The 13,967-nt window shown below is 42.9% G+C and overlaps 1 protein-coding gene across 1 annotated transcript; it reads left to right on the top strand.

Moving 5' to 3' along the window:
* The first annotated feature begins 20 nt into the window (after positions 1–20).
* On the top strand, positions 21–13,963 carry LOC311147935 (glucose-induced degradation protein 8-B homolog). Its single transcript, XM_084184783.1, has 5 exons — positions 21–80; positions 512–645; positions 863–1,059; positions 1,619–1,816; positions 11,096–13,963. The coding sequence occupies exons 2-5, from the start codon at positions 519–521 to the stop codon at positions 11,267–11,269; spliced, it is 696 nt and encodes a 231-aa protein (XP_084040909.1). The 5' UTR covers positions 21–80; positions 512–518; the 3' UTR covers positions 11,270–13,963.
* Positions 13,964–13,967: the final 4 nt, after the last annotated feature.

Here is a 13,967-nt window from a genome sequence, read left to right as displayed (position 1 = left end):
CACATTCGGTTGTCGCGATTCTCGCGAGAGAGCTTGAAGCAACTACACATCCCGTAGCCGAAGTTGAAAGATTGTTACAGGTATATTTAATTGGACAATAAAGCTGACTACTATATTTGATAGCGATAATGTCTATTATTATGTATTGTACTCTTCGCTCATGTTACAATTACACGTTGGTGGGTGATGCACCAACAAGCAGCTAGCTAGCTAACGTTAGCTAGCAACAACACAACAAGTAACGATAGTTAACGAGCTAATTTCAGACTAAATGTTTTGGTGTGTGAGGCCAGAATATTCGTTCTGTTCCCCGCATAGATGATAGATATCATATCACTGTTAATAGCCAGCTAACCTTTCGAAATGAAAGGATTTAGTTAGCTAGCTAGCGAACGTTGTTTTGGTCTTCAAACACCAATCGACCACAATCACTCTCGACATGACACCGGCATGTCGGTGCAATTACTAACGTTACTTGCTAGCTAACACATTTTTTATTCAAACTTCGCAGGATCCCAATGTCAATGATGAGTTACGCGGAAAAGCCCGAAGATATTACTAAAGATGAATGGATGGACAAACTGAACAATGTACACATACAGAGGGCTGACATGAACCGGCTCATTATGAATTACCTGGTGACAGGTATTCCACGATTCACACTTTTGTGTCAGTTGCTGCTAAAACAACCTCCAATCTGAGCCGCTCTCTATCCCAGTTAACCGTTCTGCTCCGAACATCTTTGAATCTTCAGCTTGTCTACTGACAGAAGCAGAATCCCAAATTCTTCCTTGATCCATCCTTTATCCGGTTGATTGTTCTTGTGATTTTTATGGTCTCACTCTTGTCTGTGTTTGTGCAGAGGGGTTTAAAGAGGCAGCCGAGAAGTTTCGGATGGAGTCTGGTATTGAGCCCAGTGTGGACCTGGACTCTCTGGATGAGAGGATAAAGATTAGAGAGCTGATCCTGAAGGGAGAGATACAGGAGGCCATCGCACTCATCAACAGTTTACACCCAGAGCTGCTTGATACCAAGCGCTACCTGTACTTTCACCTGCAGGTAAGGATGCCCTCAGTGGACTGATTTGGGACCAGAGCTTGTCCAAGACAACAGCATCTCTTGTGGATGTCCATTGCCCACACCAAAACACTTGATAAAACTTCTATGTCATCCCTGAGCCAGCAGCACACCACCCTGCATCCCACTGCTGGCTAGCTTCTGAAGCTAAGCAGGGTTGGGCCTGGATGGGAGACCAGATGCTGCTGGAAGTGGTGTTGGAGGGCCAGTAGGAGGCACTCTTTTCTCTGGTCAAAAAAAATACAGTGATTGCCCTGTGTAGGGTGCCATCTTGGAACGTTAAACGGGTGTCCTGACTCTCTGTGGTCACTAAAGATCCCATGGCACTTATCGTAAGAGTAGGGGTGTTAACCCCAGTGTCCTGGCTAAATGCCCAATCTGGCCCACATACCACCTAATCATCCCCAGCTTCCAATTGGCTCATTCATCCCCCCTCCTCTCCCCTGTAACTATTCCCCAGGTCATTGCTGTAAATGAGAATGTGTTCTCAGTCAACATAAAAAGTCCCTCTCCATTTCTTCCCTCCTTCTCCTCTTTGTAGCAACAGCACTTGATTGAGTTAATTAGGCTGCAGGAGACAGAGTCTGCATTGGAGTTTGCCCAGACACAGCTCGCAGAGCAGGGGGAGGAGAGCCGTGAGTGCCTGACAGAGATGGAGAGGACGCTGGCTCTTCTTGCCTTCGACAACCCAGAGGAGTCGCCCTTTGGAGACCTACTTAACATGATGCAGCGACAGAAGGTGTGTCTGTGTGGGCTATTTATATTTTACCATTATTTAACTAGTCAAGTCAGTTAAGAACAAATTCTTATTTACAATGACGGCCTACACCAGCCAAACCCGGACGACGCTGGGCCAATTGTGCTATCATCTGTATCATTGTTTATTAGGCTATTAGAGCCTCTTTACACTACACTAGTTTGACGACACATACTAGATCCAAGACACATACAGTGCCCTCTGTAATTATTAGGACAGTGAAGCATTTTTTCTTATTTTGGCTCTATACTCCAAAAATCTAACAATGACTATGAGATTAAAGTGCAAACTGTCCGCTTTAATTTGAGCGGGGACTTTAATTCAGGCAAACTTAAATCCTTTTTACCTAATTTCTACCAGCATGTCACATGTGCAACCAGAGGAAAAAAACTCTAGACCACCTTTACTCCACACACAGAGATGCATACAAAGCTCTCACTCTCCCTCCATTTGGCAAATCTGACCATAATTCTATCTTCCTGATTCCTGCTTACAAGCAAAAACTAAAGCAGGAAGTACCAGTGACTCGCTCAATACGGAACAGGTCAGATGATGCGGATGCTACGCTACAGGACTGTTTTGCTAGCACAGACTGGAATATGTTCTGGGATTCATCCAATGGCATTGAGGAGTATACCACCTCAGTCACCGGCTTCCTCAATAAGTGCATTGACGACGTTGTCCCCACAGTGAGCGTATGTACATATCCCAACCAGAAGCCATGGATTACAGGCAACATCCACAATGAGCTCAAGGCTAGAGCTGCCACTTTCAAGGAGCGGGACACTAATCCGGACACTTATAAGAAATCCCGCTATGCCCTCAGACAAACCATCAAACAGGCAAAGCGTCAATACAGGACTAAGATTGAATCCTACTACACTGGCTCTGACGCTCTTCGGATGTTGCAGGGCTTGCAAACTTACGGACTACAAAGGGAAACCCAGCCGCGAGCTGCCCAGTGACGCAAGCCTTCCAGATGAGCTAAATGCCTTTTATGCCCGCTTTGAAGCAAGCAACACTTAAGCATGCATGAGGGCACCAGCTGTTCTGGACGACTGTTTGATCACGCTCTCTGTAGCCGATGTGAGCAAGACCTTTAAACAGGTCAACATTCACAAGGCCGCGGGGCCAGACGGATTACCAGGACGTGTACTCGGAGCATGCGCAGACCTACTGGCAAGTGTCTTTACTAACATTTTCAACCTCTCCCTGACCGAGTCTGTAATACCTACATGTTTCAAGCAGACCACCATAGTCCCTGTGCCCAAGAAAGCGAAGGTAAACTGCCTAAATGACTACCGCCCCGTAGAACTCACGTCGGTAGCCATTACCACCTTTGAAAGGCTGGTAATGGCTCACATCAACACCATCATCCCGGAAACCCTAGACCCACTCCAATTCGCACACCGCCCCAACAGATCCACAGATGACGCAATCTCAATCGCACTCCACACTGCCCTTTCCCACTTGGACCAAAGGAACACCTATTTGAGAATGCTGTTCATTGACTACATCTCAGCGTTCAACACCATAGTGCCCACAAAGCTCATCACTAAGCTAAGGACCCTGGGACTAAACACCTCCTCTGCAACTGGATCTTGGACTTCCTGACGGGCCTTCCCCAGGTGGTAAGGGTAGGCAACAACACATATGCCACGCTGATCCTCAACACTGGGGCCCCTCAGGGGTGCGTGCTTAGTCCCCTCCTGTACTCCCTGTTCACCCACGATCGCGTGGCCAAGCACGACTCCAACACTATCATTAAGTTTGCTGACGACACAACAGTGGTAGGCCTGGTCACCGACAATGATGAGACAGCCTATAGGGAGGAGGTCAGAGACCTGGCAGTGTGGAGATCCTCAAAAAGTTATACAGCTGCACCATCGAGAGAATCCTGACCGGTTGCATCACCGCCTGGTATGGCAACTGCTCGGCATCTGACCGTAAGGCGCTACAGAGGGTAGTGCGTACGGCCCAGTACATCACTGGGGCCAAGCTTCCTGCCATCCAGGACCTATATGTTGGCGGGGTCAGAGGAAGGCCCAAAAAATTGCCAAAGACTCCAGTCACCCAAGTCATAGACTGTTCTCTCTGCTACAGCACGGCAAGCGGTACCGGAGTGCCAAGTCTAGGTCCAAAAGGCTCCTTAACAGCTTCTACCCCAAGCCATAAGACAGCTGAACAATTTTACCCCTACCTACATGTACAAATTACCTAGACTAAACTGCACCCCCGCACATTGACTCGGTACCGGTACCCTCTGTATATAGCCTCGTTATTTTGTGTTACTTTTTATTTTATTAAATTTTTTACTTTATTATATTTATTAAAATATTTTCTTAACTCTATTTCTTCAACTGCATTGTTAGTTAAGGGCTTGTAAGTAAGCATTTCATGGTAAGGTCTACACCTGTTGTATTCAACGCATGTGACAAATACAATTTGATTTGATTTTCATCCATATCGGGTGAACCGTTTAGAAATTACAGCACTTGTTGTACATAGTCCCCCCATTTTAGGGGAGCAAAAGAATTGGGACAAATTTACTTATGTGTATTAAAGTAGTACAAAGTTAAGTATTTGGTCCCATATTCATAGCACGCAATGACTACATCAAGCTTGTGACTCTACACATTTGGTGGATCCATTTGCTGTTTGTTTTGTGCCCAATAAAAATGAATGGTAAATAATGTATTGTGCATTTTGGAGTCACTTTTATTGTAAATAAGAATAGAATATGTTTCTAAACACTTCTACATTAATGTGGATGCGACCATGGTTACGGATAGTGTTGAATGAATCTTAAATAATGATGTGAGAAAGTTACAGACAAACATATCATACCCTCAAGATATGCTAACCTCTCACCATTACAATAACAGGGGAGGTTAGCATTTTTTGGGGGGTATGATATTTGTGCATCTGTAACTCTCACTCATCATTATTCACGATTCATTCAGGATTATCAGTAACCATGGTAGCATCCACATGAATGTAGAAGTGTTTAGAAACACATTATATTCTTATTTACAATAAAAGTGACTCCAAAATGCACAATATATTATTTACCATTCATTTCTATTGGGCACAAGATAATAGGAAACACAACCAAAACAAACAGCAAATGGATCCACAAAACTTGTAGAGTCACAAGCTTGATGTAGTCATTGCGTGCTATGAATATGGGACCAAATACTTAACTTTTACTATTTTAATACACATACAGTGAGGGATAAATGTATTTGATGCCCTGCTGATTTTGTAAGTTTGCCCACTGACAAAGACATGATCAGTCTATAATTTTAATGGTAGGTTTATTTGAACAGTGAGAGACAGAATAACAACAAAAAAACCCAGAAAAACGCATGTCAAAAATGTTAAAAATTTATTTGCATTTTAATGAGGGAAATAAGTATTTGACCCCTCTGCAAAACATTACTTAGTACTTGGTGGCAAAACCCTTGTTGGCAATCAGAGGTCAGACGTTTCTTGTAGTTGGCCACCAGGTTTGCACACATCTCAGGAGGGATTTTGTCCCACTCCCTCCACTCCTCTTTGCAGATCTTCTCCAAGTCATTAAGGTTTCGAGGCTGACTTTTGGCAACTCGAACCTTCAGCTCTCTCCACAGATTTTCTATGGGATTAAGGTCTGGAGACTGGCTAGGCCACTCCAGGACCTTAATGTGCTTCTTCTTGAGCCACTCCTTTGTTTCCTTGGTCGTGTGTTTTGGGTCATTGTCATGCTGGAATACCCATCCACGACCCATTTTCAATGCCCTGGCTGAGGGAAGGAGGTTCTCACCCAAGATTTGACGGTACATGGCCCCGTCCATCGTCCCTTTGATGCGGTGAAGTTGTCCTGTCCCCTTAGCAGAAAAACACCCCCAAAGCATAATGTTTCCACCTCCATGTTTGACGGTGGGGATGGTGTTCTTGGGGTCATAGGCAGCATTCCTCCTCCTCCAAACACGGCGAGTTGAGTTGATGCCAATGACCTTGATTTTGGTCTCATCTGACCACAACACTTTCACCCAGTTCTCCTCTGATTCATTCAGATGTTCATTGGCAAACTTCAGACGGGCCTGTATATGTGCTTTCTTGAGCAGGGGGACCTTGCGGGCACTGCAGGATTTCAGTCCTTCACGGCGTAGTGTGTTACCAATTGTTTTCTTGGTGACTATGGTCCCAGCTGCCTTGAGATCATTGACAAGATCCTCCTGTGTAGTTCTGGGCTGATTCCTCACCGTTCTCATGATCATTGCAACTCCATGAGGTGAGATCTTGCATGGAGCCCCAGGACGAGGGAGATTGACAGTTCTTTTGTGTTTCTTCCATTTGCGAATAATCGCACCAACTGTTGTCACCTTCTCACCAAGCTGCTTGGCGATGGTCTTGTAGCCCATTCCAGACTTGTGTAGGTCTACAATCTTGTCCTTGACATCCTTGGAGAGCTCTTTGGTCTTGGCCATGGTGGAGAGTTTGGAATCTGATTGATTGATTGCTTCTGTGGACAGGTGTCTTTTATACAGGTAACAAGCTGAGATTAGGAGCACTCCCTTTAAGAGTGTGCTCCTAATCTCAGCTCGTTACCTGTATAAAAGACACCTGGGAGCCAGAAATCTTTCTGATTGAGAGGGGGTCAAATACTTATTTCCCTCATTAAAATGCAAATCAATTTATAACAGTTTTGACATGCATTTTTCAGGATTTTTTTGTTGTTATTCTGTCTCTCACTGTTCAAATAAACCTAGCATTAAAATTATAGACTGATCATTTCTTTGTCAGTGGGCAAACGTACAAAATCAGCAGGGGATCAAATAATTGTTTCCCTCACTGTAAGTGAATTTGTCCCAATACTTTTGCTCCCCTAAAATGGGTGCTGTAATTTCTAAACAGTTCACCCAATATGGATGAAAATATGCTCAAATTAAAGCTGACAGTCTGCACTTCATAGTCATTGTTTGATTTTAAATCCAACCTTTTTAAGTATTGAGCCAAAATAAGAAAAAATGCTTCACTGTCCCAATAATTATGGAGGGCACTGTATTTTTGTATGGTAAAGAGATGGATCTAGCTTCAAATCTATCTTTCCCAAGCCACCTCCATAGGTAGTGTGGGACACTTGTACAGCAAGTTCCCCCCTCTGGCTGGTATACTGTGAAGACAATGGCTCTCTCCGATGCCACATGCCCCTGCAAGAATGACCTTAATTATCTTAATACCAGTAGACAGCGTTTTTGTTGTTAGCCAAATTGAAAATGACATGCTTTTAAAATGTCCACACATCTGTGAAACATTGCATTAATCAAGGCTTGCGAAAGTATTCACCCCCCTTGGCATTTTTCCTATTTTGTTGCCTTACAACCTGGAATTAAAATTGATTTTTGGGGGGTTTGGATCATTTGAGTTACACAACATGCCTACCACTTTGAAGATGCAAAATATTTTTTATTGTGAAACAAACAAGAAATAAGACAAAAAAACAGAACTTGAGCGTGCATAACTATTCACCCCCCCCCCCCCCCCCCCAAGTCAATACTTTGTAGAGCCACCTTTTGCAGCAGTTACAGCTGCAAGTCTCTTGGGGTATGGTATGTCTCTATAAACTTGGCACATCTAGCCACTGGGATTTTTGCCCATTCTTCAAAGCAAAACTGCTCCAGCTCCTTGAAGTTGGATGGGTTCCGCTGGTGTACAGCACTTTTTAAGTAATACCACAGATTCTCAATTGGATTGAGGTCTGGGCTTTGACTAGGTCATTCCAAGACATTTAAATGTTTCCCCTTAAACCACTCGAGTGTTGCTTTAGCAGTATGCTTAGGGTCATTGTCCTGCTGGAAGGTGAACCTCTGTCCCAGTCTCAAATCTCTGGAAGACTGAAACAGGTTTCCCTCAAGAATTTCCCTGTATTTAGCGCCATCCATCATTCCTTCAATTCTGACCAGTTTCCCCAGTCCCTGCCGATGAAAAACATCCCCACAGCATGATGCTGCCACCACCATGCTTCACTGTGGGGATGGTGTTCTCGGGGTGGTGAGAGGTGTTGGGTTTGCGCCAGACATAGCGTTTTCCTTGATGGCCAAAAAGCTCAATTTAGGCTCATCTGACCAGAGTACCTTCTTCCATATGTTTGGGGAGACTCCCACATGCCTTTTGGCAAACACCAAACGTGTTTGCTTCTTTTTTTCTTTAAGCAATGGCTTTTTTCTGGCCACTCTTCCATAAAGCCCAGCCCTGTGGAGTGTACGGCTTAAAGTGGTCCTATGGACAGATACTCCAATCTCCGCTGTGGAGCTTTGCAGCTCCTTCAGGGTTATCTTTGGTCTCTTTGTTGCCTCTGATTAATGCCCTCCTTGCCTGGTCCGTGAGTTTTGGTGGGCGGCCCTCTCTTGGCAGGTTTGTTGTGGTGCCATATTATTTCCATTTCTTAATAATGGATTTAATGGTGCTCCGTGGGATGTTCAAAGTTTCGGATATTTTTTTTATAACCCAACCCTGATCTGTACTTCTCCACAACTTTGTCCCTGACCTGGTTGGAGAGCTCCTTGGTCTTCATGATGCCGCTTGCTTGATGGTGCCTCTTGCTTAGTGGTGTTGCAGACTCTGGGGCCTTTCAGAACAGGTGTGTATATATACTGAGATCATGTGACAGATCATGTGACACTTAGATTGCACACAGGTGGAATTTATTTAACTAATTGTGACTTCTGAAGGTAATTGGTTGCACCAGATCTTATTTTGGGGCTTCATAGCAAAGGGGGTATATACATATGCATGCACCACTTTTCCGTTATTTATTTATTTGAATTTTTTGAAACAAGTAATTTGTTATTTCAGTTCACCAATTTGGACTATTTTGTGTATGTCCATTACATGAAATCCAAATAAAAATCCATTTAAATTACAGGTTGTAATGCAACAAAATAGGAAAAACGCCAAGGGGGATGAATACTTTTGCAAGGCACTGTATGTGCAATATGGTTTAGATGAGAAGCTCCTGTATAGTTTGAATTGCTATCCTTATTTTGTTTGTCGATATATTATGGTATTTACAGTATGCTAATACAGTGGGGGAAAAAAGTATTTAGTCAGCCACCAATTGTGCAAGTTCTCCCACTTAAAAAGATGAGAGAGGCCTGTAATTTTCATCATAGGTACACGTCAACTATGACAGACAAATTGAGGGGAAAAAATCCAGAAAATCACATTGTAGGATTTTTAATGAATTTATTTGCAAATTATGGTGGAAAATAAGTATTTGGTCAATAACAAAAGTTTCTCAATACTTTGTTATATACCCTTTGTTGGCAATGACACAGGTCAAACGTTTTCTGTAAGTCTTCACAAGGTTTTCACACACTGTTGCTGGTATTTTGGCCCATTCCTCCATGCAGATCTCCTCTAGAGCAGTGATGTTTTGGGGCTGTCGCTGGGCAACACGGACTTTCAACTCCCTCCAAAGATTTTCTATGGGGTTGAGATCTGGAGACTGGCTAGGCCACTCCAGGACCTTGAAATGCTTCTTACGAAGCCACTCCTTCGTTGCCCGGGCGGTGTGTTTGGGATCATTGTCATGCTGAAAGACCCAGCCACGTTTCATCTTCAATGCCCTTGCTGATGGAAGGAGGTTTTCACTCAAAATCTCACGATACATGGCCCCATTCATTCTTTACTTTACACGGATCAGTCGTCCTGGTCCCTTTGCAGAAAAACAGCCCCAAAGCATGATGTTTCCACCCCCATGCTTCACAGTAGTTATGGTGTTCTTTGGATGCAACTCAGCATTCTTTGTCCTCCAAACACGACGAGTTGAGTTTTTACCAAAAAGTTATATTTTGGTTTCATCTGACCATATGACATTCTCCCAATCCTCTTCTGGATCATCCAAATGCACTCTAGCAAACTTCAGACGGGCCTGGACATGTACTGGTGTCACGATCATTGAAAGGAGTGGACCAATGCGCAGCGTGGAATGCGAACATACTTTTATTAAACATTCACCACACGAACAAAAACAACAAAACGATACGTGAAGTCCTTGGGTACATACACAAACTATACACGGAACAAGATCCCACAAACACAAATGCCCAAACGGCTGCCTAAGTATGGTTCTCAATCAGAGACAACAAGCAACAGCTGATTCTCGTTGCCTCTGATTGAGAACCACCCCGGCCAACATAGAAACACATGAACTAGATCGTGAACATAAACACAAAACATAGATTCTACACACCCTGGCTCAACATAACAGAGTCCCCAGAGCCAGGGCGTGACAACTGGCTTAAGCAGGGGGACACGTCTGGCACTGCAGGATTTGAGTCCCTGGCGGCGTAGTGTGTTACTGTTGGTAGGCTTTGTTACTTTGGTCCCAGCTCTCTGCAGGTCATTCACTAGGTCCCCCCGTGTGGTTCTGGGATTTTTGCTCACCGTTCTTGTGATCATTTTGACCCCACGGGGTGAGATCTTGCGTGGAGCCCCAGATCGAGGGAGATTATCAGTGGTCTTGTATGTCTTCCATTTCCTAATAATTGCTCCCACAGTTGATTTCTTCAAACCAAGCTGCTTACCTATTGCAGATTCAGTCTTCCCAGCCTGGTGCAGGTCTACAATTTTGTTTCTGGTGTCCTTTGACAGCTCTTTGGTCTTGGCCATAGTGGAGTTTGGAGTGTGACTGTTTGAGGTTGTGGACAGGTGTCTTTTATACTGATAACAAGTTCAAACAGGTGCCATTAATACAGGTAACGAGTGGAGGACAGAGGAGCCTCTTAAAGAAGGAGTTACAGGTCTGTAAGAGCCAGAAATCTTGCTTGTTTGTAGGTGACCAAATACTTATTTTCCACCATAATTTGCAAATAAATTCATAAAAAATCCTACAATGTGATTTTCTTGATTTTTTTTCCTCAATTTGTCTGTCATAGTTGACGTGTACCTATGATGAAAATTACAGGCCTCTCATCTTTTTAAGTGGGAGAACTTGCACAATTGGTGGCTGACTAAATACTTTTTTCCCCACTGTAGCTGCAAACACACAGAAAGCAGCAATGTGGCTTTGGCCACACCACATCCAAGGTAATGTAAGGATAGCGTAAACAGAAAACTTGCAAATCTGATGTTGAAGAGAGGCAGGTCTTACTACACATATTTTACTAATGTAAAGAAAGACAGACTTAATGAGCATGAGTAAAATGGGCTCTTTTTGTGGGTGTTCTATGTGTGACTGTATTCCTGTAATTGACACACCTCAATGCTCTTCAGGTGTGGAGTGAGGTGAACCAGGCTGTGCTGGACCATGAGAACAGGGAGTCAACACCCAAGCTGGCCAAGCTACTCAAGCTGCTGTTGTGGGCTCAGAACGAGCTGGACCAGAAGAAAGTCAAATACCCCAAAATGACAGACCTCAGCAAAGGCACTATTGAGGATCCCAAGTGAAATGAACGAGCAGTGACATGGACTACCACACTTCCTTTCTCCTATTTATAATCAGTCGACGACTGGATGATAACGTAATAATAACATATTATATATAAATATAAATACATTTTTCATGTTGCATATATGAGAGGACTTAATTGATTGTGCAAACCAGTATATGGCTTAAAAAGTGACAACTGCTATGATGATTTAAACATTCAACAGAGTACCCACATTTATAGACATTTTGAGAGACAAATTTAAATTACTGGTTTATATTTGATTATCTGAAAAGGAAGTATTCACTTTTATTTGAATGTCATTTTTTAAAATTAGTTTTTAAGCCACTGGGTTGCCACACTGAGTTTGGGAGTTATGATTTTATACATACAAGGTAGAGTTTGTTAAGCCTAAATTAGGCTCATATGTAAAGGACAGAGGGGAATAGGCTAAATGCCACTTTTTCTAGATAAAGGGTTTGGATCAAGTGGAAACTGTGTTACCCAGCCTTTATCTACTGTACTTTGATTGGTTATAACCTATATTCTGGTCATCTGGTCTTAACCTGTCTACTGCTGGATGAAAGTATTGCTTACATGGAAATACTGGTTTCTTTTAAATGGTTGGCTGAGTTTACATTCCATTCTGTCTTTGAAAGACACATGAAGCTCTGCCTTGTATTGTTTGTCTGTTTTAGTTTAGTTTTGTTGAGGAATGAAAACTTGTAGATGGTGGAAACCTTTCACAGTAGAAGGGCTGTACTTACTTATCATACGGGAGTAGAGAGAAGTTGGGTACACATGACCAGTTTGCTATTAAGAGTTAGTTACCAGTTAGAATTTTTACATTTACTGCCCAGATGCATGTACAGTGCCTTGCAAAAGTATTCATCTCCCTTGGTGTTTTTCCTATTTTGTTGCATTACAACCTGTAATTTAAATGGATGTACACAAAATAGTCCAAATTGGTGAAGTGAAATGAAAAAAATAACTTGTTTCAAAACATTCTAAAACATAAATAATGGAAAATATGTATTCACCCCTTTGCTATGAAGCCCCTAAATAAGATCTGGTGCAACCAATTACCTTCAGAAGTCACATAATTAGTTAAATAAAGTCCACCTGTGTGAAATCTAAGTGTCACATGATCTCAGTATATATACACCTGTTCTGAAAGGCCCCAGAGTCTGCAACACCACTAAGCAAGGTGCACCATGAAGACCAAGGAGCTATCCAAACAGGTCAGGGACAAAGTTGAGAAGTACAGATCAGGGTTGGATTATAAAAAAATATCAGAAACTTTGAACATCCCACAGAGCACCATTAAGTCCATTATTAAAAAATGGAAAGAATATGGCACCACAACAAACCTGCCAAGAGAGGGCCGCCCACCAAAACTCACGGACCAGGCAAGGAGGGCATTAATCAGAGGCAACAAAGAGACCAAAGATAACCCTGAAGGAGCTGCAAAGCTCCACAGCGGAGATTGGAGAGTATCTGTCCATAGGACCACTTTAAGCCGTACACTCCACAGAGCTGGGCTTTACGGAAGAGTGGCCAGAAAAAAGCCATTGCTTAAATAAAAAAATAAGCAAACGTTTGGTGTTCGCCCAAAGGCATGTGGGAGACTCCCCAAACATATGGAAGAAGGTACTCTGGTCAGATGAGACTAAAATTGAGCTTTTTGGCCATCAAGGAAAACGCCATGTCTGGCGCAAACCCAACACCTCTCATCACCCAGAGAACACCATCCCAGTGAAGCATGGTGGTGGCAGCATCATGCTGTGGGGATGTTTTTCATCTGCAGGGACTGGGAAACTGGTCAGAATTGAAGGAATGATGGATGGCGCTAAATACAGGGAAATTCTTGAGGGAAACCTGTTTCAGTCTTCCAGAGATTTGAGACTGGGACGGAGGTTCACCTTCCAGCAGGACAATGACCCTAAGCATACTGCTAAAGCAACACTCAAGTGGTTTAAGGGGAATCATTTAAATGCCTTGGAATGGCCTAGTCAAAGCCCAGACCTCAATCCAATTGAGAATCTTTGGTATTACTTAAAGATTGCTGTACACCAGCGGAACCCATCCAACTTGAAGGAGATGGAGCAGTTTTGCCTTGAAGAATGGGCAAAAATCCCAGTGGCTAGATGTGCCAAGCTTATAGAGACATACCCCAAGAGACTTGCAGCTGTAATTGCTGCAAAAGGTGGCTCTACAAAGTATAGACTTTGGGGGGGGGGGGGGGTGAATAGTTATGCACGCTCAAGTGTTCTGTTTTTTTTGTCTTATTTCTTGTTTGTTTCACAATAAAAAATATTTTGCATCTTCAAAGTGGTAGGCATGTTGTGTAAATGAAATGATACAAACCCCCAAAAAATCCATTTTAATTCCAGGTTGTAAGGCAACAAAATAGGAAAAATGCCACTTGCGAAATGTTGTTGAATTGGTTAAGGTCATTACAGAAACACTCATGCCTTGTTTATGTTATGTGGGAGTTGAAATATTTGTTTCTTTTTTACCTGCTCCTAAATGTCATTTTTTCCTTTTTAATACTACTTTTTATTGTACGGTCAGACAATGTGATCATAGAGACTACAGATAACTCCCCTCTTATTATTGGACGTTTTTGAGGTGAAATTTGCAGATATGGAAATTATTTTGAGAGAAAGTTTTATTATATACGGCCTAATACAGCAGGTAATGTATGACAATCTATT

The sequence above is a fragment of the Coregonus lavaretus genome, assembly GCF_964263955.1.
Source record: "Coregonus lavaretus genome assembly, chromosome: 20".
NCBI classification, from domain to species: Eukaryota; Metazoa; Chordata; class Actinopteri; order Salmoniformes; family Salmonidae; genus Coregonus; species Coregonus lavaretus.
Note: the sequence above shows the minus strand (reverse complement) of the source record. Positions and strands in the feature narration are given on the sequence as shown.